The 24555-nt window shown below is 41.6% G+C and overlaps 1 protein-coding gene and 1 pseudogene across 1 annotated transcript in view; one reads left to right on the top strand and one right to left on the bottom strand.

Moving 5' to 3' along the window:
• GHSR (growth hormone secretagogue receptor) overlaps positions 1 to 24235 on the top strand; it is a 98335-nt gene extending 74100 nt beyond the window's left edge. The window contains exons 2-3 of the mRNA XM_053572815.1: positions 21092 to 22002; positions 23883 to 24235. Coding sequence (XP_053428790.1) covers positions 21210 to 22002; positions 23883 to 24187 — 1098 coding nt within the window. The 5' untranslated portion in view covers positions 21092 to 21209 and the 3' untranslated portion in view covers positions 24188 to 24235. The remainder of the gene's footprint in view (positions 1 to 21091; positions 22003 to 23882) is intronic.
• LOC128572758 (RNA-binding motif protein, X chromosome-like) lies at positions 16312 to 18114 on the bottom strand (annotated as a pseudogene).
• Positions 24236 to 24555: the final 320 nt, after the last annotated feature.

Here is a 24555-nt window from a genome sequence, read left to right as displayed (position 1 = left end):
AATGAGACAAACGGTCTATGAAACTAGTGTATGGTGCCCCACGATCACAGCTATGATCACAGCTATGATTTAATAAAATAAAAAAAAGACTCAAATCCAGAAGCAATAATAAAAATATCAAAAAAAATTGATGACACATTTAAAAGTTCTGCATGTCAAAAAGAAAACAACAAACAAACAAAATTGAAAAGGCAAATAAATAACTTGAGAAAACATTTTCAACTTACATTATTTCAAAGGTATATATCCCCAAGTCAAAAGTTTCTAAAAGTCAATCTTAAAGAGCAAAACAATGAGGAAATATAAAATAGGCTAAAGCCATAGTAGTCACCTAAAAAGAAAAGCAAATTAAACATATGAAAAGATACTTGATCTCACTTAAAACAAAAGAGTGCAAATTAAAAGTACACTGTGAGAGAATTCTGGGAAGGTGACCGACTGTTAGCAACCCTCTGCATAGGCTTCTGACCAGACGGAGAAAATCTGGAGGCATCTGATTCTATGAAGCCAAAGGTGGGGAGCTGAGCCAAGAAAGAAGTTTGACAAGCTGTAACTCCAAGGAAAAGCATTCAAGAAAACAAATTAGAGGTACAAAGCCTATTGACAAGAGGACAGGAGACCATTCACCCAAGAGGAGGCTTGCTACAGGCTATCTGCAAACAAGCAGGCAACAAAAAAACCTTTCATTACCTCACTGGAGAAAGCTGCTAAACACGAGATCTCTTTCTCCAGGGAGGTCCCACTTATGAACCTAGACACCACCCAGCAATGCATAAAATTGAACAGATATTTTTTTCCCACAAGTCCAAACTCCCATTCCCCCTTCCCTCCTCACATGCGGTCTGAAGTTCTGCCCCCTTCAGAGCGGAGAGTGTTTGGTCTTTTCCTGAGAGATCTGGCCAGAGAGTGGACCACCAACCATCAGGATGGAATTTGTGACTAACAGAAAAGAAAGAGGATGTGGGGGAAAAAGGGATGCTCAGTGGGAAGAGAACAGTCCCCTAGTTATGACTATACCTGGCCAGTGCTGGTGTTGACCCTCAGTTTGTGCTGTGTCTGGTGGGATGTGGTGCAGAACCCCCAGCTCTGATGGCACACCCACAGTGGAAGAGTCGTTGCCCTGTGTGCACTGGGTTTGGCAGGCAGGGCAGGTCCCCAACCCCCGCTGGGCCTGTGAGCAGAGGCTTACTAGGCATGGACAGAGACCTGAGGCCAAGGGCGTGGTCCCCTGACTCAAATAGAACCCTTGAGCAGAGGCTTACTGGGTGAGAACTAAGACCTGTGGGTAAGGTGTTGAGCCCTGACTCCAACAGAGCCTGTGAACAGAGGCTTATCAGGCAGTGGGCTGAGACTGGCAAGCAGGGGCATGGTCTCCTGACTCCAGCTGATCTGGAAAGCAGAGGCTAGCAGGGTCTGGACTGAGACCAATGGGCCCCTGGCTCCACTGGGCCTGTGACCAGAGAAGTGGTCAACAGTATGGACTGAGTGGTGTCCATACTGGGTGGGGGTGTGGACCCCTGGCTCGAATTGTGCTGTTGGAGATTCTTGAATCACTTTCTGTTGAGCAAGGTTTGCACTGCCGGAGACAATTTGATTAGAACTCGTATCTGGGGTTGTCCAGTCGGGGACATTCGAAGGTTGACCTTCAAAGTTCTATAGTGGAAAAGAACTGAAGTGTGGGGGCTGAGCACCACAGCTGTTTGTATCTCTTCATAGCTGAGATTTAAACCTAATGCCATGGCTTCATAGGATAGGGTAGAGGTTGGCTGATATCAAAACAGAGCTAGCTTGTGCTATCTCACCAAGTAGGTCCTCAGAGTATCTGGCCAAAACTCTGAAAGGGGCCTTTTGTAAGGTTGTAGGAGATAAGTCACAATTACAAAGTGTAGCGCTTTGGTAAGGGGCTATCTCTACTACCTGGGAACCCCAATTCAATCCCACCCTTCCAAACAATGGAAAATAAACATGGTGGAGACCCAACAGAAGAACTCTGGCAACATGAATAGTCAGAGTAGATCAACCCTCCCAAGGAATGACAAAGGAGATACAAATGAAGATGCCATGCATTCACAAATGGCAGCAATGTCAGAAATCAAATTCAGAATATGGATAGTAAATAAGATAAATGGAATGGAAGGAAAAAATACAAATTTAATTCCAAAGATTATCTTAAGAAATGAATGAATTCAAAGACAAAGTCACCAAGGATATTGAAATAATGATAAAGGAGATAGCAGGGCTCAAGGAAATGAAAAAGTTAGTTGAGGAGCTCTGAAATACAATAGAATCCCTCGGTAATAGAGTTGATGAGGCAGAAGAAAGGATCTCTGAAACTGAAGACAAAGCTTTTGAACATTCCCAAATGTTCAAAGAGGCAGACAAATGGAGAGCAAAAACTAATCATTCCCTGAGAGAGTTGTGGGATCAATCCAAAAGGTTAAACATTCATCATATAGGAATTCCCCAAGGAGAAGAGGATGGTCCTAAAGGTACAGATGCTCTCCTCCAAGAGATCTTGGAGAAGAATTTCCCAAGCATTGCAAGAGATACAGAACTTTAGATAGTAGACAGTTTTAGAACCCCAGCAAGACTCAATCTTGAGACATTGTGATTAACTTTGCCAAGATGAAGGAGAAAATTCTGCAAGCATCCAGATATAAGAAACGCATCACCCGCAAAGGGAGAAATATCAGAATGACTGCAGATCTCTCAGCCGAAACATTTCAAGCCAGAAAAGAATGGTGATCAATCTTCAATCTCTAAAACAAAACAACTTCCAGCCCCTGCAGGATCTTGTATCCAATAAACTGTTTCATTTATGATGGAGAAATCAAGTACTTTAATGACATAGACATGTTGAAAAAAATTTCCATCACTAAACCAGCTCTCCAGTATATTCTCAGACCTGTCCTCCACAATGACCAGTACAATGCTCTACCTCCAAAGTAAACTCACTCAGAAATTTTTGAATAAAACCCAACTTCCACAGTGGTGAAAGGATTAAAAATGTCCACTAAACATCTGAAAATAATGACACCCCAAACACAACCAGGCTTATCAATCCACTCAATAAATGTGAATGGTTTAAATTGTCCTCCAAAGAGACAAAGGCTGGCTAACTGGATACATAAACTCAGACAAGATGTCTGCTGTATACAAGAATCTCATCATACCTTAAAGGATAAAAATAGACTCAGGGTGAAGGGATGAACTCTATAACACAGGAAAATGGAAATCAGAAAAAATCAGGCACTGCAATTTTATTTTCAGATACAATTGGCTTTAAACCAACAAAGATAAAGAAAGATAATATATGTCAAGGGAAACACCCAACATAAAGAGATTCTGATAATTAACATTTATGCACCCTACCAGAATGCTCCTCAATTTATAAAGCAAACCCTAATGGATATGAACAACTTGATATCTTCCTCCACTATAATTGTTAGAGATTTTAACACCCCTCTGACAGTTTTGGATAGATACTCCAAGAAAAAACTAAACAAAGAAATATTAGACTTAAACCTGACCCTGGAACAAATGGACTTTACAGACCTTTACAGAACATTTCATCCTAATAAAACGTATTCATATCAGCCCATGGATCATCCTCCAAAATAGATCATATTCTTGGACACACGTCTAACCATAGGAAATTTAAAAGAATAGAAATTATTCCTGTATCTTCTCAGACCACCATGGAATAAAAGTTGAACTCAACAGCAACAGGAATCTTCATACTCAAACAAAGTCATGGAAACTAATCTTAGGCTGAATGATAGCTGGGTCAAAGACAAGATTAAGAAGGAAATCACCAAATTTTTGGAATAAAGTGACAATGAAGACACAAATTATAAAAACCTGTGGGATACTGCAAAGGCAGTCCTAAGAGGGAAATTTATAGCATTGGAAGCCTTCATCAAGAAAACAGAAAGAGAGGAAGCAAAAAACTTAATGGATCATCTCAAGCAAATGTAAAAGGAAGAACATTCCAACCCCAAACCCAGCAGAAGAAAGTAATAACAAAAATGAGAACATAATTCAATGAAATTGAAAACAAAAGAGTCATTCAGAACATCAACAAATAGGCTTAGCGCCTGTAGTTCAAGTGGCTAAGGCACCAGCCACATACACCAAAGCTGGTGGGTTCGAATATAGCCTGGGCCTGCCAAACAATAATGACAACTACAACCAAAAAAATAGCTGGGCATTGTAGCAGGCACCTATAGTCCCAGATACTTGGGAGGCTGAGGCAAGAGAATTGCTTAAGCCCAGGATTTGGAGGTCACTGTGAGCTTGACACCACAGCACTCTACCCAGGGTGACAACTTAAGGCTCTGGCTCAAAAATAAATAAGTAAATAAAAAAGAATCAAAGAATAAAAAAAGTTGGATTTTTTGAAAAGATTAATAGAATTGATAAAACTTTGGCCAACCTAACCAGAAACAGAAAAGTAAAATCTCTAATATTGTTTATCAGAAATGATAAAGGAGAAATAACAACAGACCACTCAGAAATTCAAAAAATCTTCCATGATTGCTATAGAAATATCTATGCCCAGAAATATGAAAATTTGATGGAAATGGATCAATACCTGGAAGCACACCACCTTCCTAGACTCAACCCATGAACTAGAAATCTTCAATATACTTGTATCAATCACTGAAATAGCATCAACAATACAAAATCTCCCCCAAAAAGGACAGTCTGGCACCAGATGGCTTCACATCAGAATTCGATCAAACCTTTCAAGAGGAACTAGTACCTATATTATACAACCTTTTCCAAAGCATAGAAAAAGAAGAAATACTTCCCAACACATTCTATGAAGCAAATATCACCCTGATCCCCAAACCAGGAAAGGATCCAACAAAGAGAGAAAACTATAGACCAATATCATTAATGAATATGGATGAAAAATATTCAATAAGATCTTAGCAAACAGAATTCAACATCACATCAAAAAACTTATACACCACAATCAAGTTGGCTTTATTCCAGGGTTACAGGGTTGGTTCAACATATGCAAATTTATAAATATAATACATCACATCAATAAAATAAGAAACAAAGACCATATGATTCTCTCAATTGATGCAGAGAAAGCTTTTCATAATACTCAGCATCCTTTCATGATCAGAACACTTAAGAAAATGGCCATAGAAGGGACATTTCTTAACCTGATAGAAGTCAGTTTAAGATACAGCAAACTCACAACCAATATCATATTGAATGGAGTAAAATTGAAAGCATTTCCACTCAGATCAGGAATGAGGCAAGTATGCCCATTGTCTCCACTGATATTCAACATAGTAAGGGAAATCTTAGCCATCACAATCAGGCAAGAGAAGGCAATCTAGGGTATCCAAATAGGGTCAGAGGAGATTAAGCTCTCATTCTTCATGGATGATATGATCCTATACCTAGAAAATCCAAGGGACTGAACTTCAAAACTCTTAGAAGTGATCATGAATACAGCAGCATCTCAGGATATAAAATCAATACTTACAAATCAGTAGAGTAGCTTTTATATATGCCAACAATAGTCAAGCTGAAAATATAGTCAAGGACTCTACTCCTTTTACATTAGTATGAAAGAAGATGAAATATCTGGGAATTTACCTAACAAAAGATGTGAAAGATCTCTATATAAAGAGAACTTTGAAACTCTGAGAAAAGAAATAGCTGAATATGTTAACAAATGGAAGAACATACCATGTTCATGGCTGGGAAGAATCAACATTGTTAAAATGTCCATAGTACCCAATGCAATCTACAGATTTAATGCAATCCCTATTAAAGCACCATTGTCATACTTTAAAGAACTTGAAAAAATAGTACTTCATTTTTTTTTCTTGGTTTTTGGCCAGGGCTGGGTTTGAACTCGCCACCTCTGGCATATGGGACCGGCGCCCTACTCCTCGAGCCACAGGTGCCGCCCAGTACTTCATTTTATATGGAATCAGAAAAAACCTTGAATAGCCAATACATTATGCAGAAATAAAAACAAATCAGGAGGAACCAAGCTATCAGAATTTAGGCTATACTATAAATCTATAGTGATCAAAACAGCATGGTACTGGCACAAAACCAGAGAGGTAGATTTATGGCACTTAATAGAGAACCAAGAGATGAACCCAGCTACTTATGGTCATTTGATCTTTGACAAGCCTACCAAAAATATTCAGTAGGGGAAAGACTCCCTATTTAACAAATTGTGCTAGGTGAACAGGATGGTGACCTGTAGAAGACTGAAACTAGACCCCCCACCTTTCACCATTAACAAAAGTTGATTCTCACTGGATAAATGATTTAAACTTAAGACATGAAACTAAAAAATACTAGAAGAGAGTTCAGGGAAAACACTTGAAGTAATTGGCCTGGGAGAATATTTTATGACAACCCCCCCAGACAATTGAAGCAACACTAAAAATCCATTACTGGGATCTGATCAAACTAAAAAGCTTTTCCAGAGCCAAGAACACAGTAAGTAAAGGAAGCAGACAACCTTCAGAATGGGAGAAGATTTTTGCAGGTTATGCTTCTGACAAAGGTCTGAAACTAGAATCTACAGGGAACTCAAACATATGAATAAGAAAAGAAAAATAGCCCCAATAACCCCATTTCTTTGTAGGCAAGAGACTTGAACAGAAGCTTCTCTGAAGAAGACAACTGCATGGCCTACAGACACATGAAAAAATGCTCATCATCTTTAATCATCAGAGAAATACAAATCAAAACCATTTTAAGATATCATCTAACTCCAGTAAGATTAGCTCACATCACAAAATCCTAAAACTACAGATGTTGGTGTGGATGCAGAGAGAAGAGAACACTTCTACACTGCTGGTGGGAATGCAAGCTAATATGACCTTTTTGGAAAGAAATCTGGAGAATACTCAAGGAACTAAAAGTAGACATACTGTTTGATACTGCAGTTCCTCTACTAGGTATATACACAGATGATCAAAAATCATTTTGCAACAAAGACATTTGCACCAGAATGTTTATTTCAGTTCAATTCATAATAGTCAAGACATGGAAACAGCCCAAGTGCCCATTGACCCATGAATGGATTAACAAATTATAGTACATGTACATCATGGAATACTATACAGCCATAAGAAAGGATGGAGACTTCACATCTTTTATGTTTACCTGGATGGAGCTGGAAAATATTCTATTTAGTAAAATATTTCAAGAATGGAAAGAAAAGTATCCAATACTTAATATTATGATGAAATCAATGTATAATCACCTACACACTCATATGAATGGCAAAACATAACTACAGTCCAGAAAGTAGAAGGGAAGAGGAAAGAGAGGGGAGAGGAGGGCTGATATGGGACAAGGGAGGTTATATTGGGGGATCTCACTTAATACATTTCAAAATGATACAATGGTACATTTCAAAATGATTAAGAAATGAGTATAAATGTGATGGATGTGTTACTTAGTTCAATGTAAGCATTTCACATTGTATATCAAAGCAGTACACTGAACCCCATGAATGCATTGATGTACAAAGTTATGATTTAATAAAAGATAATAAATAAATAAAATTAAACTCCCCCCAAAATTTCAACAGAATATAAATTGGCAAAAATTCAGAAATTGACAACACTGTGTTGTAGAAGTTTGGGTAAATCAGGCACTCTCATATGTTACTAGTAGAGATACAATTTGAAACAACTCCCTGGAGAGGAATGTGGCTATATATAACAAACTTACAGATACTTCTACCCCTTGATTGAATATGAATATGTGTAATGCTACATCTGTTAATTTATACTGAATTTATAAATGTATCTTTAGAACCCAGACTTAGCACTCAACCAATTCTCCATGCTTTATTTGTGCCATTCAATGAATCATATACTGCCAAGTGCCATTTCTTCTTTTATTTAACTATTTTTATATTATTTTGTAATACACATGTATTTTATATAATTGCATATATAGCACTTTTTATGAGAGCAAAAGATTTTTAAGACACACAAATACCCGTCAACAGACATTGGTTGAATGAAACTGAGGTATACCTCCATAATGGAAACTATGAACTTTCTCTAGATGGAGTAGTAAAAAATCGTAAAAAAAGAATATCTGTATGAGAGAATCTCAGGGTATAATGTTAAGTTAAAAAGGTAACACAGGACCTCCAGACTGGCCTTGCCCATCTCAGGGCCCCTTATCTTACCTAGGATCTGCACAGCACCACTCAACAGGAGAGCAAGATGGCAGCCGAGTAACAGCTTGCTTGCATCTGGGCACCATGAGTCTGGGGAGATAAGACTCCAGGCATCCCTGGCTGGTGGGATCTGCCTATAATCATCCCTTTGAGAATACAGGGAGTTAGCAAGAGACTTCTGGACCCCAAGAGGAGGACAAAAAACAGTGGAAAACTGGCAAGTAATCGCATGTGTTCAATCAGTCTAATCCCACTGACAGCTGTAAGTGCAGTAGCAGTGAGACTGCAAACCGGAAAGGCCTTACCTGTGAACTGTTTTGGTGTTTTTGGCACTCAGTTGAACTGCCTTGGGGAGAGCTTGAGCAGGAGTGTGAAGAACTTTGGGCATTGTCTGGGACCCCAAACTGAACTACTGAGCTGGACAGATGGAGCTAATAGTGTCTGGCTGTGGGCCTCAAGGAGCCATTGTGAGAGAACTGCCCCAAACAAGGTCCGCCCTAGGGGTTGCAGAACAAGGATCAGGTGGGAACTAGTAACCTAGTGACTGAGCAGCCTAAAGGTGGGGTCTGAGCCACCTTACAGCCCTAACCCTCAGGGGCAGAGTGAGACCGGTTTTGGCACACTGGGTAAGTGGATAGCCACTGCACCAGTGATTCCAGCGACAAGCACGTTGCTGGGAAAGCTTCTGCTTAGCAAGTTTAGAAGCTTAAAGTGCCTTTTAAGAGGGCTGAAGAGAGACTTAGGGTGTCTACCCTGTGGGGGTTGAGAAATCAGCAGAGGCCTCCAGTCGTATGAGCATTGTAATTAACATCTCATACCCCAGAAGACCACCTGTTGCCCAGACAATAGTCAACAAGATATATATACTGCTTTGTTTTTAGTTGTTTGTTTATTTTGATGTTGTTGTTGTTTTGTTTTTTAATTTCAACATTTTCCGTACAGATTTTTTCTTTTCTTTCTCCATTTTTCTAGTATAAATACTATTTCACATTGCTGCCTTTTTCAATAACTAGAACTTCATTTTTGCTAGTGTTTTTACCCCTATCATTTGGTTTTTCACGAAATTTTATCCTGTAAAGTTTTCTGTTTGTTTGGTTTGGTTTGATTTATAGCATTTTTGTCTTTCCTCTCTAATTGGTGGAGGTGGGGTACTGTGTCTGATCAGGGTAGCAAAGAGTTGATGACCTCAAGGGAACCACCCAACTGGGCACCCCCAGAGGTTGGGGTTTTTTAAGGTTGTGTCAAAGTACCCTACTGTAAACCTATACTGCTGTGTCTCCCTCTTTCTGTGCATCTCTTCTTTTTGTCAATATTCCCTTTTACCCACCCCCTCTCCTTTCTATATATTTTTTTTCATTATTTCCTTCTTTATTTCATCCCTTCTTCCTTTTCAACCTTCTCATCCTTCTGGTCCTATACAAAAAGGACTCATCGAAACCTTAGTCCACAGGCACGGGAACTTAAAGAGCAAGAGGAAGTGAAAGGAAAATTAGGGCAAGGAAATAGATAAAAGAAATCACTCATGAGGAAGAATCAGCAGAAAACTCCAGGCAACATGAAGAACCAGTCCAGAACAACCCTTCCAAGGGACCATGAGGTAGCTACTGCAGAGGATTTCACCAATAAAGAAATGTTAGGAATGAAAGAAAGGGAATTTAGAATACACATGATGAAAACAATGAAAGAAATGATGGAAACAATGAAGGAAACTGCTAATAAAGTGGAAAATAACCAAAAGGAAATCCAAAACAGAATCAAATCAGAGATGAATGATATGAAGAATATAGAAAGGATATAGCAGAGCTGAAGGAACTGAAGAAGTAAATTAGGGAACTTAAAGATGCAATGGAAAGTATCAGAACAGGTTAGATACTTCATGCAGAAGAAAGAATTTCAGAGATAGAAGACAAAGTTCTTGAGATAACTCAGATAGTAAAAGAGGCAGAAAAGAAGAGAGAGAAAGCAAAATGTTCACTATCAGAATTATGGGACCTTATGAAGTGTTCCAACATACGAGTTATAGGAATCCCAGAAGGGGAAAAAGAATGCCCCAGAGGAATGGAAGCCATACTAGAGAATATTATAAAAGAAAATTTCCCAAATATCACCAAAGATTCTGACACACTGCTTTCAGAGGGCTATCGGACCCCAGGTTGCCTCAACTCTAACCGAGCTTCTCCAAGACACATTGTGATGAACCTGTCCAAAGTCAAGACAAAAGAAAAGATTCTGCAAGCTGCCAGGAGTAAGCGCCAGTTGACCTACGGGGCAAATCCATCAGAGTGACCGCAGACTTCTCTAATGAAACTTTCCAAGCAAGAAGACAATGGTCATCTACCTTTAATCTACTTAAACAGAACAATTTCCAGCCCAGAATTCTGTACCCTGCTAAGCTAAGCTTCAAAATTGACGGAGAAATCAAATCATTTACGGATATACAAACATTGAGGAAATTCACCACAACAAGACCAGCTCTACAGGAAATACTTCAACCTGTTCTGCACACTGACCACCACAATGGATCAGCAGCAAAGTAAGAACTCAGAAATTAAAGGACAGAACCAAACCTCCACACTGATGCAAAAGATAAAACTAAGCAATGGACTCTCACAAAATAAGACGAATAGAATACTACCACACTTCTCAATTATCTCCATAAATGTTAATGGCTTGAATTCCCCACTGAAGAGACATAGATTGGTTGACTGGATTAAAAAACACAAGCCATCCATTTGCTGTCTGCAAGAAACACACCTGGCTTCAAAAGACAAATTAAAGCTCCGAGTCAAGGGTTGGAAGACAATTTTTCAGGCAAATGGAATTCAGAAGAAAAGAGGAGTTGCAATCTTATTTTCAGATACATGTGGATTTAAAGCAACTAAAGTCAAAAAAGACAAAGATGGTCACTTTATATTGGTCAAGGGAAAAATACAACAAGAAGACATTTTAATTCTAAATATCTATGCACCCAATTTAAATGCTCCCAGATTCTTGAAACAGACCTTAGTCTGAGCAATATGATAACTGATAATACCATAATAACAGGGGACCTTAACACTCCTCTTACAGAGCTGGACAGATCCTCTAAACAGAAATTAAACAAGGATATAAGAGACTTAAATGAGACCCTAGAACAACTGTGCTTGATAGACGCATATAGAACACTCCATCCCAAAGATAAAGAATATACATTCTTCTCATCACCCCATGGAACATTCTCCAAAATTGATCATATCCTGGGACACAAAACAATTATCAACAGAATCAAAAGAATTGAAATTTTACCTTGTATCTTCTCAGACCATAAGGCACTAAAGGTGGAACTCAACTCTAACAAAAATGCTCGACCCCACCCAAAGGCATGGAAACTAAACAATCTTCTGTTGAATAACAGATGGGTGAAGGAAGAAAAAAAAACAGGAAATCATTAACTTCCTTGAGCATAACAACAATGAAGACACAAGCTACCAAAACCTGTGGGATACTGCAAAAGCAGTTTTGAGAGGAAAATTCATCGCTTTAGATGCCTACATTCGAAAAACAGAAAGAGAGCACATCAACAATCTCACAAGAGATCTTATGGAATTGGGGAAAGAAGAACAATCTAAGCCTAAACTCAGTAGAAGAAAAGAAATATCCAAAATCAAATCAGAGATCAATGAAATTGAAAACAAAAGAATCATTCAGAAAATTAATGAAACAAGGAGTTGGTTTTTTGAAAAAATAAATAAAATAGATAAACCATTGGCCAGACTAACGAGGAATAGAAAAGTGAAATCTCTAGTAACCTCAATCAGAAATGATAAAGGGGAAATAACAACTGATCCCACAGAGATACAAGAGATCATCTCTGAATACTACCAGAAACTCTATGCCCAGAAATTTGACAATGTGAAGGAAATGGATCAATATTTGGAATCACACCCTCTCCCTAGACTCAGCCAGGAAGAAACAGAGCTCCTGAACAGACCAATTTCAAGCACTGAGATCAAAGAAACAATAAAAAATCTTCCAACCAAAAAATGCCCTGGTCCAGATGGCTTCACTCCAGAATTCTATCAAACCTTCAAGGAAGAGCTTATTCCTGTACTGCAGAAATTGTTCCAAAAAATTCAGGAAGAAGGAATCTTTCCCAACACATTCTATGAAGCAAACATCACCCTGATACCAAAACCAGGAAAAGACCCAAACAAAAAGGAGAATTTCAGACCAATCTCACTCATGAATATAGACGCAAAAATTCTCAACAAAATCCTAGGCAATGGATTACAGCTTATCATCAAAAAAGTCATTCATCATGATCAAGTAGGCTTCATCCCAGGGATGCAAGGCTGGTTTAACATACGCAAGTCTATAAACGTTATTCACCATATTAACAGAGGCAAAAATAAAGATCACATGATCCTCTCAATAGATGCAGAAAAAGCATTTGATAAAATCCAGCATCCTTTTCTAATTAGAACACTGAAGAGTATAGGCATAGGTGGCACATTTCTAAAACTGATCGAAGCTATCTATGACAAACCCACAGCCAATATTTTACTGAATGGAGTAAAACTGAAAGCTTTTCCTCTTAGAACTGGAACCAGACAAGGTTGTCCTCTGTCACCTTTACTATTCAACGTAGTGCTGGAAGTTCTAGCCAATACAATTAGGCAAGACAAGGAAATAAAGGGAATCCAAATGGGAGCAGAGGAGGTCAAACTCTCCCTCTGTGCTGACGACATGATCTTATACTTAGAGAACCCCAAAGACTCAACCACAAGACTCCTAGAAGTCATCAAAAAATACAGTCATGTTTCAGGATATATAATCAATGTCCACAAGTCAGTAGCCTTTGTATACACCAATAACAGTCAAGATGAGAAGCTAATTAAGGACACAACTCCCTTCACCATAGTCTCAAAGAAAATGAAATACCTAGGAATATACCTAACGAAGGAGGTGAAGGACCTCTATAAAGAAAACTATGAAATCCTCAGAAAGGAAATAGCAGAGGATATTAACAAATGGAAGAACATACCATGCTCATGGATGGGAAGAATCAACATTGTTAAAATGTCTATACTTCCCAAAGCAATCTACCTATGCCATTCCTATCAAAATACCAACATCGTACTTTCAAGATTTGGAAAAAATGATTCTGTGTTTTGTATGAAACCGGAAAAAACCCCGTATAGCTAAGGCAGTTCTCTGTAACAAAAAGAGAGGCGTCAGCATACCAGATTTTAGTCTGTACTACAAAGCCATAGTGCTCAAGACAGCATGGTACTGGCACAAAAACAGAGACATAGACACTTGGAATCGAATTGAAAACCAAGAAATGAAACTAACATTTTACAACCACCTAATCTTTGATAAACCAAACAAGAACATACCTTGGGGGAAAGACTCCCTATTCAATAAATGGTGTTGGGAGAACTGGATGTCTACATGTAAAAGACTGAAACTGGACCCACACCTTTCCCCACTCACAAAAATGGATTCAAGATGGATAAAGGACTTAAATTTAAGGCATGAAACAATAAAAATCCTCCAAGAAAGCATAGGAAAAACACTGGAAGATATTGGCCTGGGGAAAGACTTCATGAAGAAGACTGCCATGGCAATTGCAACAACAACAAAAATAAACAAATGGGACTTCGTTAAACTGAAGAGCTTCTGTACAGCTAAGGAGACAATAACCAAAGCAAAGAGACAACCTACACAATGGGAAAGGATATTCGCATGTTCTCAATCAGACAAAAGCTTGATAACTAGGATCTATAGAGAACTCAAATTAATCCAAATGAAAAAAGCCAACAATCCCATATATCAATGGGCAAGAGACATGAATAGAACTTTCTCTAAAGACGACAGACGAATGGCTAACAAACACATGAAAAAATGTTCATCATCTCTATATATTAGAGATATGCAAATCAAAACAACCCTGAGATATCATCTAACCCCAGTGAAAATGGCCCACATCACAAAATCTCAAAACTGCAGATGCTGGCGTCGATGTGGAGAGAAGGGAACACTTTTACACTGCTGGTGGGATTGCAAACTAGTACAACCTTTCTGGAAGGAAGTGTGGAGAAACCTCAAAGCACTCAAGCTATACCTCCCATTTGATCCTGCAATCCCATTACTGGGCATCTACCCAGAAGGAAAAAAATCCTTTTATCATAAGGACACTTGTACTAGACTGTTTATTGCAGCTCAATTTACAATCGCCAAAATGTGGAAACAGCCTAAATGCCCACCAACCCAGGAATGGATTAACAAGCTGTGGTATATGTATACCATGGAATACTATTCAGCCATTAAAAAAAAATGGAGACTTTACATCCTTCGTATTGACCTGGATGGATGTGGAAGACATTATTCTTAGTAAAGCATCACAAGAATGGAGAAGCATGAATCCTATGTACTCAATTTTGATATGAGGACAATTAATGACAATTATGGTTATGGGGGGGAACAGAAAGAGGGAAGGAGGGAGGTGGGTGGGGCCTTGGTGTGTGTCACACTTTATGGGGGCAAGACATGATTGCAAGAGGGACTTTACCTAACAATTGCAATCAGTGTAACCTGGCTTATTGTACCCTCAATGAATCCCCAACAATAAAAAAAAAAAAAAGAAAGAAATAACTGGTAACAACAATATGCAGAAAAGCAATTATTTCAAGTAATTTTTAGAACACAATAGTTGTACAAACACAGTGGGATATATTGTAAGGATGAAAGAAAACTACAAAAAATCTCAAACTTTATTTGTCAATTTTATTATTAGTGTTGATGCTGATGTTGCTACTTTAAAATTATTTAGAGAATATTATAAAATAATTATGTTTATATTTTTAGAAACCAAGATGTTCAATACAAATATAAAGTCAAAGAAGTTAAATAATTGTAAATTAAATTGAGAGTGTCTGTATAAACTTAATACATTTTAAATTTTTTATTAATAATTTTAAACTTACTGAAAATTTGCAAGAATAATGTAGAAAATCATTTTACCATTTTCCCAGATTTTTTTTTTTTTGTAGAGACAGAGTCTCACTGTACCACCCTCGGGTAGAGTGCTGTGGCGTCACACAGCTCACAGCAACCTCTAACTCTTGGGCTTACACGATTCTCTTGCCTCAGCCTCGCGAACAGCTGGGACTACAGGCGCCCACCACAACGCCCGGCTATTGTATTGTTGTTGTTGCAGTTTGGCCGGGGCTGGGTTTGAACCCGCCACCCTCTGCATATGGGGCCGGCGCCCTACTCCCTGAGCCACAGGCGCCGCCATTTCCCAGACATTTTTACTATTAACATTTTGCCTTATTTACTTTATTATTTGCTCTATTTATCTACACATTTTTTTTTCTGAAATAGTTGACAGTAAGTTGCATAAGCCATGGTTGGGTGTGTCTAAGAGTAAGAATATCATTGACATCAATAAACTTAGCACTGATTCAATACTTCTATCTAATCTACTCTTTTTTTTTTTTTTTGTTATGGCCAAACTTTTTATTTAGTATTCTGTAGTTGTTTAACACACACTTAAATGGTCTTACTGGGGGAGGGGAAAAGGGAGGTTCTTGCAGATTCCCAAGGAAATGTCAGAAAGGCAAAATATGGCCAGCATTATGCATTTGTTTTTTAGGTTTACTGGGTGAATAGTACTTTCCTTACATAGGCATCTGATCTCAGGCTTTTCATACTGAGAACATTGAGATTTCAGTTTGAAGACACCCTGAAATTCTAAGAGTAGTGTACCCCAACCACCCTCTAACAGCTAGCTTGTTTGTATAGGCAGAACGATTCATCTCTCCATTTTAGATGACTAGATATTTGTGGAAGATCTTAGAATTGCTTGCCTCATTTACTGGGGAAAAAAATCAGGAAGTGGCCTTTAGGGACACTTTTACTTGGAAAATTACAACACTAGAACAACAACTTAAGTCTTACACATTTAACATTTGCTTATTGAAAGCAATGTCAAAATCAAATAAAATTAAACATGTTTTACTTTTTTCCTCACAAGAACATAAAAATTATGTAGAGGAACTTAACAGGAAATTTAAAAAATGTAACACAATTTTTTCTTTTAGTAGTCCTTGGGTAGTTATGACAGTAGTTTCCACTTTTTGTTTGTTTCTTTGAACAGGGATTTTTGGTCCAAAGTTTTGTTTCTTTCTAGTATCTGCTTCTGCCTCCCCCTCTATCAGATCGACTTCCTCCACAGCCACGACCTCTTGGTGCTCCGCGGCTTGAACTGCTGTTGGAATCACGTGGAGGAGGGTACCCCCTTTCCGTAGAAGGGGGAAGCCCTCTTTCTTGTCTGCCAACCCGATCACCATCACTTGAGTAGAGATCACTTCGGCTGCTTGAGTAACTGTCTCGACTTCCACCATATCCGTCACGTGAGCTGCTGTAGTCATCATAGTGACTGCTTCCCCCATCAGATGGCGGGGGCCTTCCTGTAGGTGGAGGAGCACTATGTGAATTACCATAACACTCATATGAATCTCTGTAGGAACCTCCACTTGTATGATCTGAATAGTCACGATCACGACCGTATCCATCTCTATCACTGTAGCCTCTTGATGGATAGTCATCACGTGAACTGGAATGACCATAATCACGATAAGTATAATCTCTTGGTGGTGGTGCATAATCTCTTGTATCTCGAGAACTTGGGTAGTCTCTGCTTGAATAGCTGTCTTTAGTAGACTATCCATCATCTCTTGGGGACAAATAAACATCTCTACGAGAGGGCAGGGGTTCTCTTCGAGGTGGGCCTCCGTAACTGTCTCTTCCACGTGATACAGGAGCTCTTCCTCCCATTCCACTGCTACTGCGAACTGGTCCTGAAGGGGCAGATCTTTTAGGAGGAGGACCCCCACTTCCTGGTGGTGGTCCTCTTTTTACTGGAGTGGTCCCCTGGAAGAACTCATGTTAAAATTCATAGAATAGCCACTATCATCCATGTGCCCTCCCCGAGAGGGAGGTCCCCTGGTTCCTCCATTTCCTCCTCTTCCACCCCTAAGACCTCTCGGAGGGCCTCTGCTTCTTGGAGGTGGACGTGGTCCACGTCCACCACTTTCAAATGATGGTTTTGTAGCTTGTTCCACTCTGATGGCTTTTCCATCTAAAGACTTTCCATTCATTCTGTGGCTGCATCCTTTGCGTCTGCTGGGCTTTCAAAAGTAATAAAAGCAAATCCTCTGGATTTGTTGGTTTCTCTGTCTTTCATTAAGAGCACTTCCACTATTCGTCCATATTTGCCAAATACCGCTTCAAGAGCTTTTTCATTTGTTTCTGTATTAAGCCCACCAATGAAGAGCTTTCCTGAGCGGTCTGCTTCAACCATTTTTGTTCTCGGCGTGTCGGAGGCGTGATGAAGGTTTCGAGCTCCTAAGAGCTCGCTGACAGGGCTTCCTAACAACACCTCAGCACAACCTGCGGCTGCCGGCTTCGAAGACCAAACGTAAAAGCCGCCAGCACTACTGCACAACAAGCCTAATCTACTCTATATCCTAACAATGTCCACTGGCCTGTCATGTCCTCTATGGCAGCTGTGTTACCTCCAGGTTAGAATCAAGCCTACAATCAGGAATTACATTTAGTTGTTAAGTCTCTTTTGTTTCCTTTAGTCTGGAACATTTTCTCAGTCTTTCTTTGTCTTATATAGCATTGACCTTTAAGAACTTTTAAAATAAACTATTCCTCATTTTGAGTTTGTCTGATGTTTCCTTGCCATTAGATTGAGGCTAGGCGTTCCTATCTAGACTACTATAGAAGTGACACTGTGCCTTTCCCAGGGTATCATAGTGGTGATATTAATTTTGATATCTGCTCAGGGTGTATCTGATGTGTCTAACTTTATCAGCGTCATCTCTTGATTTAAACAATAGATAGCTTAGGTCTTCCCACATAAAGGAGCTAGGACCTAGTCCATAATGTTCCAGGGGCAATAATCACTACTGTGGCCTCAAATTAGGTCTCTACATGCTATTCCCCAGTCTCAGGGATTCTTGGAGTGATAGCTGCCCCCAGGTGGAGAAGGAATTTACAAGGTGAGCTTGGAGCCTCTCATTGTGCCATAAAGTACAATGAGGAAGTTTTCAAATTCTGAATCATGTCTAAAAGACTCTAGAGCCAGATTGAAGGGGATCCCATTGGCCAAAGATGGGACAATTTAGTATCTAAAAGAAAATAGTCTGGGCGCATTGGCTCATGCCTGTAATCCCAGCACTCTGGGAGGCCCAGGCAGGAAGGTCCCTCAAATTAGGAGTTCAAGATCAGCTTGAGCAAGAGCAAAGCCCCATCTCTACCAAAAATAGAAAAATGTAGTCCCAGCTATTCCAGAGGCTGAGGCAGGAGGATCACTGGAATTCAGGAGTTTGAGGTTGCTGTGAGGTAGGCTGACACCACAGCACTCTAGCTTGGGCAACAGAGTGAGACTCTGTCTTAAAAAAAAGTAGCCATCATTGATTGCCTACATAAAAATCCATGAGAATATACTCCCTACATCATTTGTAGGAAAAGGCATACTGGGTTTTTTCACTCCTACATGTTTTTGTATTCCTTGTCTGAAAAGTTGAGCAAGTTTTGCTTCTTTTGACAACTCAACTTTTTCAAGATCCAGTTCAGAAGGTGTTTACTCTGAGAAGCCTTTCCTAAAACCTCTACTAGTTTATGATACTTTACATTCCAGTAAAGCTCATTATATGTGTCCCTTTAAACACATCTGTCAATACTGTACTGAAATTGCTTAACAGTATTTTTCTCTCCAGACTATTGGTTTATAAATACGAGCTCTGTCTGAGTTGTATTTATTTTGTTGTTCCTAATGCCTACCACATGGTAAAAATAATTTGATATACAATATTATGTAATATTATATGTTGTGAATAAACAGATTGATTTCAAGAATGGCCTCTGTTTCTTCTTGATCACACAATACAGATTTGTCTCTATTTTAGAAAATGCTTGAACGAGTTAGAGGGCCATCTTAGCTAACGTTACAAGATCGTATTACAATAGTTTTGAGTGTTTTTCTCCCACTTTTTTTCATGTCAGTCATAGCTTTAGTGCTGAGTAGACTGGAAAGACAGCCCACAACATTTCTTGATTCTTATTCTTAGACAATAGTTCCCAATAGTATTTTATTTATCATGGTCTATTTTCTCTCATTTTCTATTCACACACATAAATCCATTATTAATGTAGGGCAAAGAGTAATAAAGGCAAATTATGGATTTTTTTTAAAACAAAACTTGTTTTAGTAATTGGTGGTTTGACTTAGTTTTATGATTAAAATAGTAATCTGAATTTATTTTTAATTTGAGCCAGGGTGTGTAACACACCAGTGGTACCAAGCCACGATGTAGCGTGTTCAGAGTAAGTTGCCCACACTAAACTTTCCTCATTCGGTCTCTCACCGTGAGGAATCTGTCACGCACATGTGCGTACATCAGGCTTAGGTCTCCGTGGACTTTTAAACATGAACAACTTAGGTCCAAACCTCCAGCTAGAGGCACGTACAAACTCGAGTGCGGGAACTCCGGTGGAAGCCAGGGACAGTGCGCCCAGCAGGCGCGGTCAGGCGGTGCCTGACGCAGTCTGGACTTCGGAGGAGCATCGCTAGGGCGCGCGAGGAGCAGGAGAACTGAGGGTCAGCAGCGCCAGCTGAAAGAGCTGCGCCGGGTGCAGACCCGCAGCTGAGTCGCCGCGCTAGGGACTTGGCGCTGACCGCGGTGCTGAACTCACTTCTGGGGCAGCCGCAGCATTGGCGGGCCAGAGGGGGACCGCGGGCATGTGAGCTGGCAGGCGACCGCGGGTCTGGGTCTTCGGGTGCCGATTCTCAGCTCTGGGCAGGAGACGCAGAGGCCTTGTCCAAGGAGCGTCACCGCACCAGTGTAGGCGCGGCCTCCGACTGGTTCCCGCAGCTCCCGCTCTCAACAGCACGTCCGGTATTTATTCACCGAGTGTTCGTTGTGTCCCCGACACTGGACGTCCACTCCTAGTGATCCACACAACATCTGCCCAATTCCAAGAAAAAGAACTAAAGCTCCGAACGTTGAAGACCTTGATCAAAGGGATACAGCCACGAAATGACTGATCTTTCTCAATCACGCCTCACAGGACGGCTACTGCGAACCCGCCAGCTCCGCACACCTCCACCCCGCCCCTGCGCCCCTCCCGCCCCCACCTTTCAGGTTTGGGTCGGGAGGCAGCACCTCCTGGGCGGCCCTGGAAGGCGGGACGGGGTTGACTCCGGCATCCTGCCGCTACGCTCTCGGAGTGCAGCCGCGGGGGCGCGGGCTCTGGGCTTTGAGCTCCCAGTTCGGACGAGTGGCGGCGGCTCTGAACCGACTAGCCATCGGCTCTGGGACTGCCTGAGGTTCCGGCCTGGCGCTCACCGCCCTTCTCTGAGGTCCTTCCTGGTCCAGGAAGGGTGGCCCTTCCCAAGTGGAGATCCGCACGCTCGCGCTCTCTCCCCCTGTGCAGGAAGAATTGAGGTCCCAGCGCTGACGGGGTCCTGCCCCGCCGCCGCCACTGTCCCCACCCCTACCCTGCTGTGACCTGCTTTCCGACCGCGCTAGCCCTCGGGTGCCCACGGCTCAGAACACTGCCTCTCAGATCTTCGCTGTCACTGCGCTCCAGGGCGCGGTGGGAAGTACGAGGTGGGGCTGGAGCCGGGACGTGCGGGGAAAGCAGGGCTGGCCAGCGTGCTTACTCGGTGACAGGTGATGTGTGGGCGCCTGCGAGAGGCGGGGTTGAGAAAGAGAGCCTTGGGGGCGAAAGGGCTGAGGAAAGGGGAGGTGCCAGAGAGAGCTGGGGGTCATTCTGTCATCCTCTTACCACCAGTCCCTGTCTCCACATCCCACCTTCTCTCTTCGCTTTCTCTTCTCCTAGCCTCCATCCTGCGCCCACGCCGGCTCCTCCCTCTCACTGCCTGGTGCGTAAGGAGACCTCTTCGGGGACCACCGGGATCTGGGCTCCAGGCGCAGCTGGAGCAGGTTAGTTGAGCAGCATGCGGAACGCGACGCCGAACGAGGAGTCGGGGCCCAACCTCACGATCGCGGACCGAGGCTGGGACGGTCCCCTCGGTAACGACTCGCTGGCGGGAGAGTCGCTGTCGCTCTTCCCCGCGCCGGTGCTGGCGGGCGTCACGGCTACCTGCGTGGCGCTGTCCGTAGTGGGCATCGCCGGCAACCTGCTGACCATGCTGGTGGTGTCGCGCTTCCGCGAGCTGCGCACCACCACCAACCTCTACCTATCCAGCATGGCCTTCTCCGACCTGCTCATCTTCCTCTGCATGCCCCTTGACCTCGTCCGCCTCTGGCAGTACCGGCCCTGGAACTTCGGCGCCCTGCTCTGCAAACTCTTCCAGTTCGTCAGCGAGAGCTGCACCTACGCCACGGTGCTCACCATTACCGCGCTGAGCGTCGAGCGCTACTTCGCCATCTGCTTCCCGCTGCGGGCCAAAGTGGTGGTCACCAAGGGCCGGGTGCGAGTCATCCTCCTGGTCATCTGGGCCGTGGCCTGCTGCAGCGCCGGGCCCATCTTCGTGCTGGTGGGCGTGGAGCACGAGAACGGCACCGACCCCCGCGACACCAGTGAGTGCCGCCCCACCGAGTTCGCGGTGCACTCGGGGCTGCTCGCCGCCATGGTGTGGGTGTCCAGCGTCTTCTTCTTTCTGCCCGTCTTCTGCCTCACGGTCCTCTACGGTCTCATCGGCAGGAAGCTGTGGCAGCGGCGCGGCGGCGCGGCGGTGGGCGTCTCGTCCCGGGACAAGAGCCACACGCAGACGGTGAAGATGCTGGGTAGGTACGGTCCCCGGGCTCCGCCGCCGGCGTCCTCCACCCCCGCCGCCTCGGTCGCGGTCCTGGCTCCGTTTTTGCTGTTTGTGTCTCTCTTTCCGTCTCTTTTCTCTCTTTCGTGGAAAAATGCCCCCACCTTTTTATTTCCCTAAAATGAATTTTACATCACCCTGCACATTTGCTTCACAACTGAGAAATTTCCTAAAAGTGTACTGTACTCTTTGTTAAATGTGAGGTTAAGCTTCCCGCCTCGAATAGAATCTGTGGATATCTAAGTTCATGAAAACAAGCAAGCATTCTAGAAAATATTCAGTGGTAAATGTAACCAAAGATAAGGTCAATCTGGGTAATTCTGTTAGAGCTGATTTATTCTTTCAATATTGTGATTTGTTTTCTGCTCCGCATTTTTTTTTCAGACAATCGCATCAATTCTGTTTACACTGCCACTGTTCATACAGCTTTGTAAGAGGTCCTGACAAACCAATGGGGGCTCTTTATTTGTTTTCATGATCACCTGTAGGGTAGTCTAAGGATAGGTAGGACAAGAAAGGCTCCAACAAGAGAGAAGGAGACTTTGTGGAAACCGATGAGGCTTAGTACCCCTCGTCCCAAATGGCCCTTCAGGTACGTCTGGGTGCAACGTCACTACTGCAGTGGGCTGAATATTTACTGCACAAATTCAGCTTCTTTAAGTGTATGTTTGCTACAAGTGAAGTAATACAAAATGTGTTCACATCAAAGCAAAATACCACTTCTACTCACTTTTCCAGAGCCAGGGTCTGTGTGTTTTATTATTTGGATATTATAGTCAATACTTATATTCAGTATATTTAATGTTTCTTAGGAGTCATTCCAGGATAATTTCATATTTGCAATTTTATAATTCCTGGTTCCTGTGTATTAAAGTGATATAGTTTATTCAAGGAATGTCAGATTTTATTTTCTAGACTGTGACTCTCATGTGACTCACAGATTGTGAACCTGCTAATGACCTCCAGGGGACTATAAGCTCTCATCTATGACACTCACATTGTGACTATGGCAGTTAAATTGCTACTATGCAACTTATTTTTAAGGACAAGTGGAATAATTTTCACCAGTTTTATTTTTAAGCCATTATTTTTCTCATTGGTGTCTCAACATCAATGTTATTTTGCTTATCCTTTGACACTTGGAAGGAGATTACCAAAGTGGTATGAGGAATAAAATATTTTTTTTATTGTTCCTTTGATTTCTGAATTTTAAAACCTTAGTGTAAAAATTTAAAAGTCTTGAAAAATTATCTTGCATATGCAAAATGAAGACTTGGGTGGATGACAGTGTTAGTCGGTGCAGTGGCCTTCTCGACCTTACATATGTCTACTGTAGGTGGCAGACAATCATCCACCCAGTGCTCCTTAATCCTGACCACATATTCAGTCCTCTGTGAAACTTAAAAAAAAGAAAAGAAAAGAAAAAGTCCTGATTTGAATTTAGTGAATCTTTATTACATCCAAGGAATCTGCATGATTTTTTAAAAAATACAAAAGTTCTGATACACAGCTCTGGTTGCATGCAGCCACTTTGCCTCCCATGTCTGTGTTGCATCTTAACACACAGAAAGTGGTTGTGAACAAATAGTCTAGTCAGTTGAGTAAGTATGTCAACTCAATCTCAAAATCACTCAAATAGTTCTTAAATAGAAATGGCTGGGAAGCTCAGTAAAAATTGATGAACTATTGGTCCACACAGAATCATTCTTTGTTAAAATGTAGGTGAAAGCAGTGTTTCTCTGAAGTAAATAGCCATGCTACTTAATCAAAACAAACCTAACTCTTAAAAATAGAATGTGATTTGCTCTAACGTTTCTTGAACTGACTACCTGTCTCCCATTGTCCTTTTAGCTGTAGTGGTGTTTGCATTCATCCTCTGCTGGCTGCCCTTCCATGTAGGGCGGTATTTATTCTCCAAATCCTTTGAGCCGGGCTCCCTGGAGATTGCTCAGATCAGCCAGTACTGCAACCTCGTGTCCTTTGTCCTCTTCTACCTCAGTGCTGCCATCAACCCCATTCTCTACAACATAATGTCCAAGAAGTACCGGGTGGCAGTGTTCAGACTTCTGGGATTCGAACCCTTCTCTCAGAGAAAACTCTCCAGTCTAAAGGATGAAAGTTCTCGGGCCTGGACAGAGTCCACTATCAACACCTGATCTGGCACTTTGCTGAGCATAGTCATCGCTTATTGCCTGAAGCAACAGCTCAACAGACCTTGGGAGGAAGCCAGAGGTTGATTTTGGAATTAGGGACCCTAGTTCTGGAAACAGTTGGGAGGGAAGACAAAACATAATTTATAGGGTGCAAGCAGTTTGATTTGATTGCACACTCAAATCAGTGCTCTCATAAACTATCTCTGTATATTTGCTGCCTGTGATTTTGCATTCTGCAGCTGGTGCAGGGAGACCTTTGCAAATCGGAGAAAGGAAGAAGCACAGAGTGGGCCATTAGGGCACTTCCTGTCAGTAAATATAAAACCTGATTTAGATTTACTTTGCTTTTTCATAATGATTGTAATTATTTG

This window comes from Nycticebus coucang, chromosome 20 (assembly GCF_027406575.1).
Source record: "Nycticebus coucang isolate mNycCou1 chromosome 20, mNycCou1.pri, whole genome shotgun sequence".
Classification (NCBI taxonomy): domain Eukaryota; kingdom Metazoa; phylum Chordata; class Mammalia; order Primates; family Lorisidae; genus Nycticebus; species Nycticebus coucang.
This window is presented reverse-complemented; position numbering and strand designations above follow the sequence as displayed.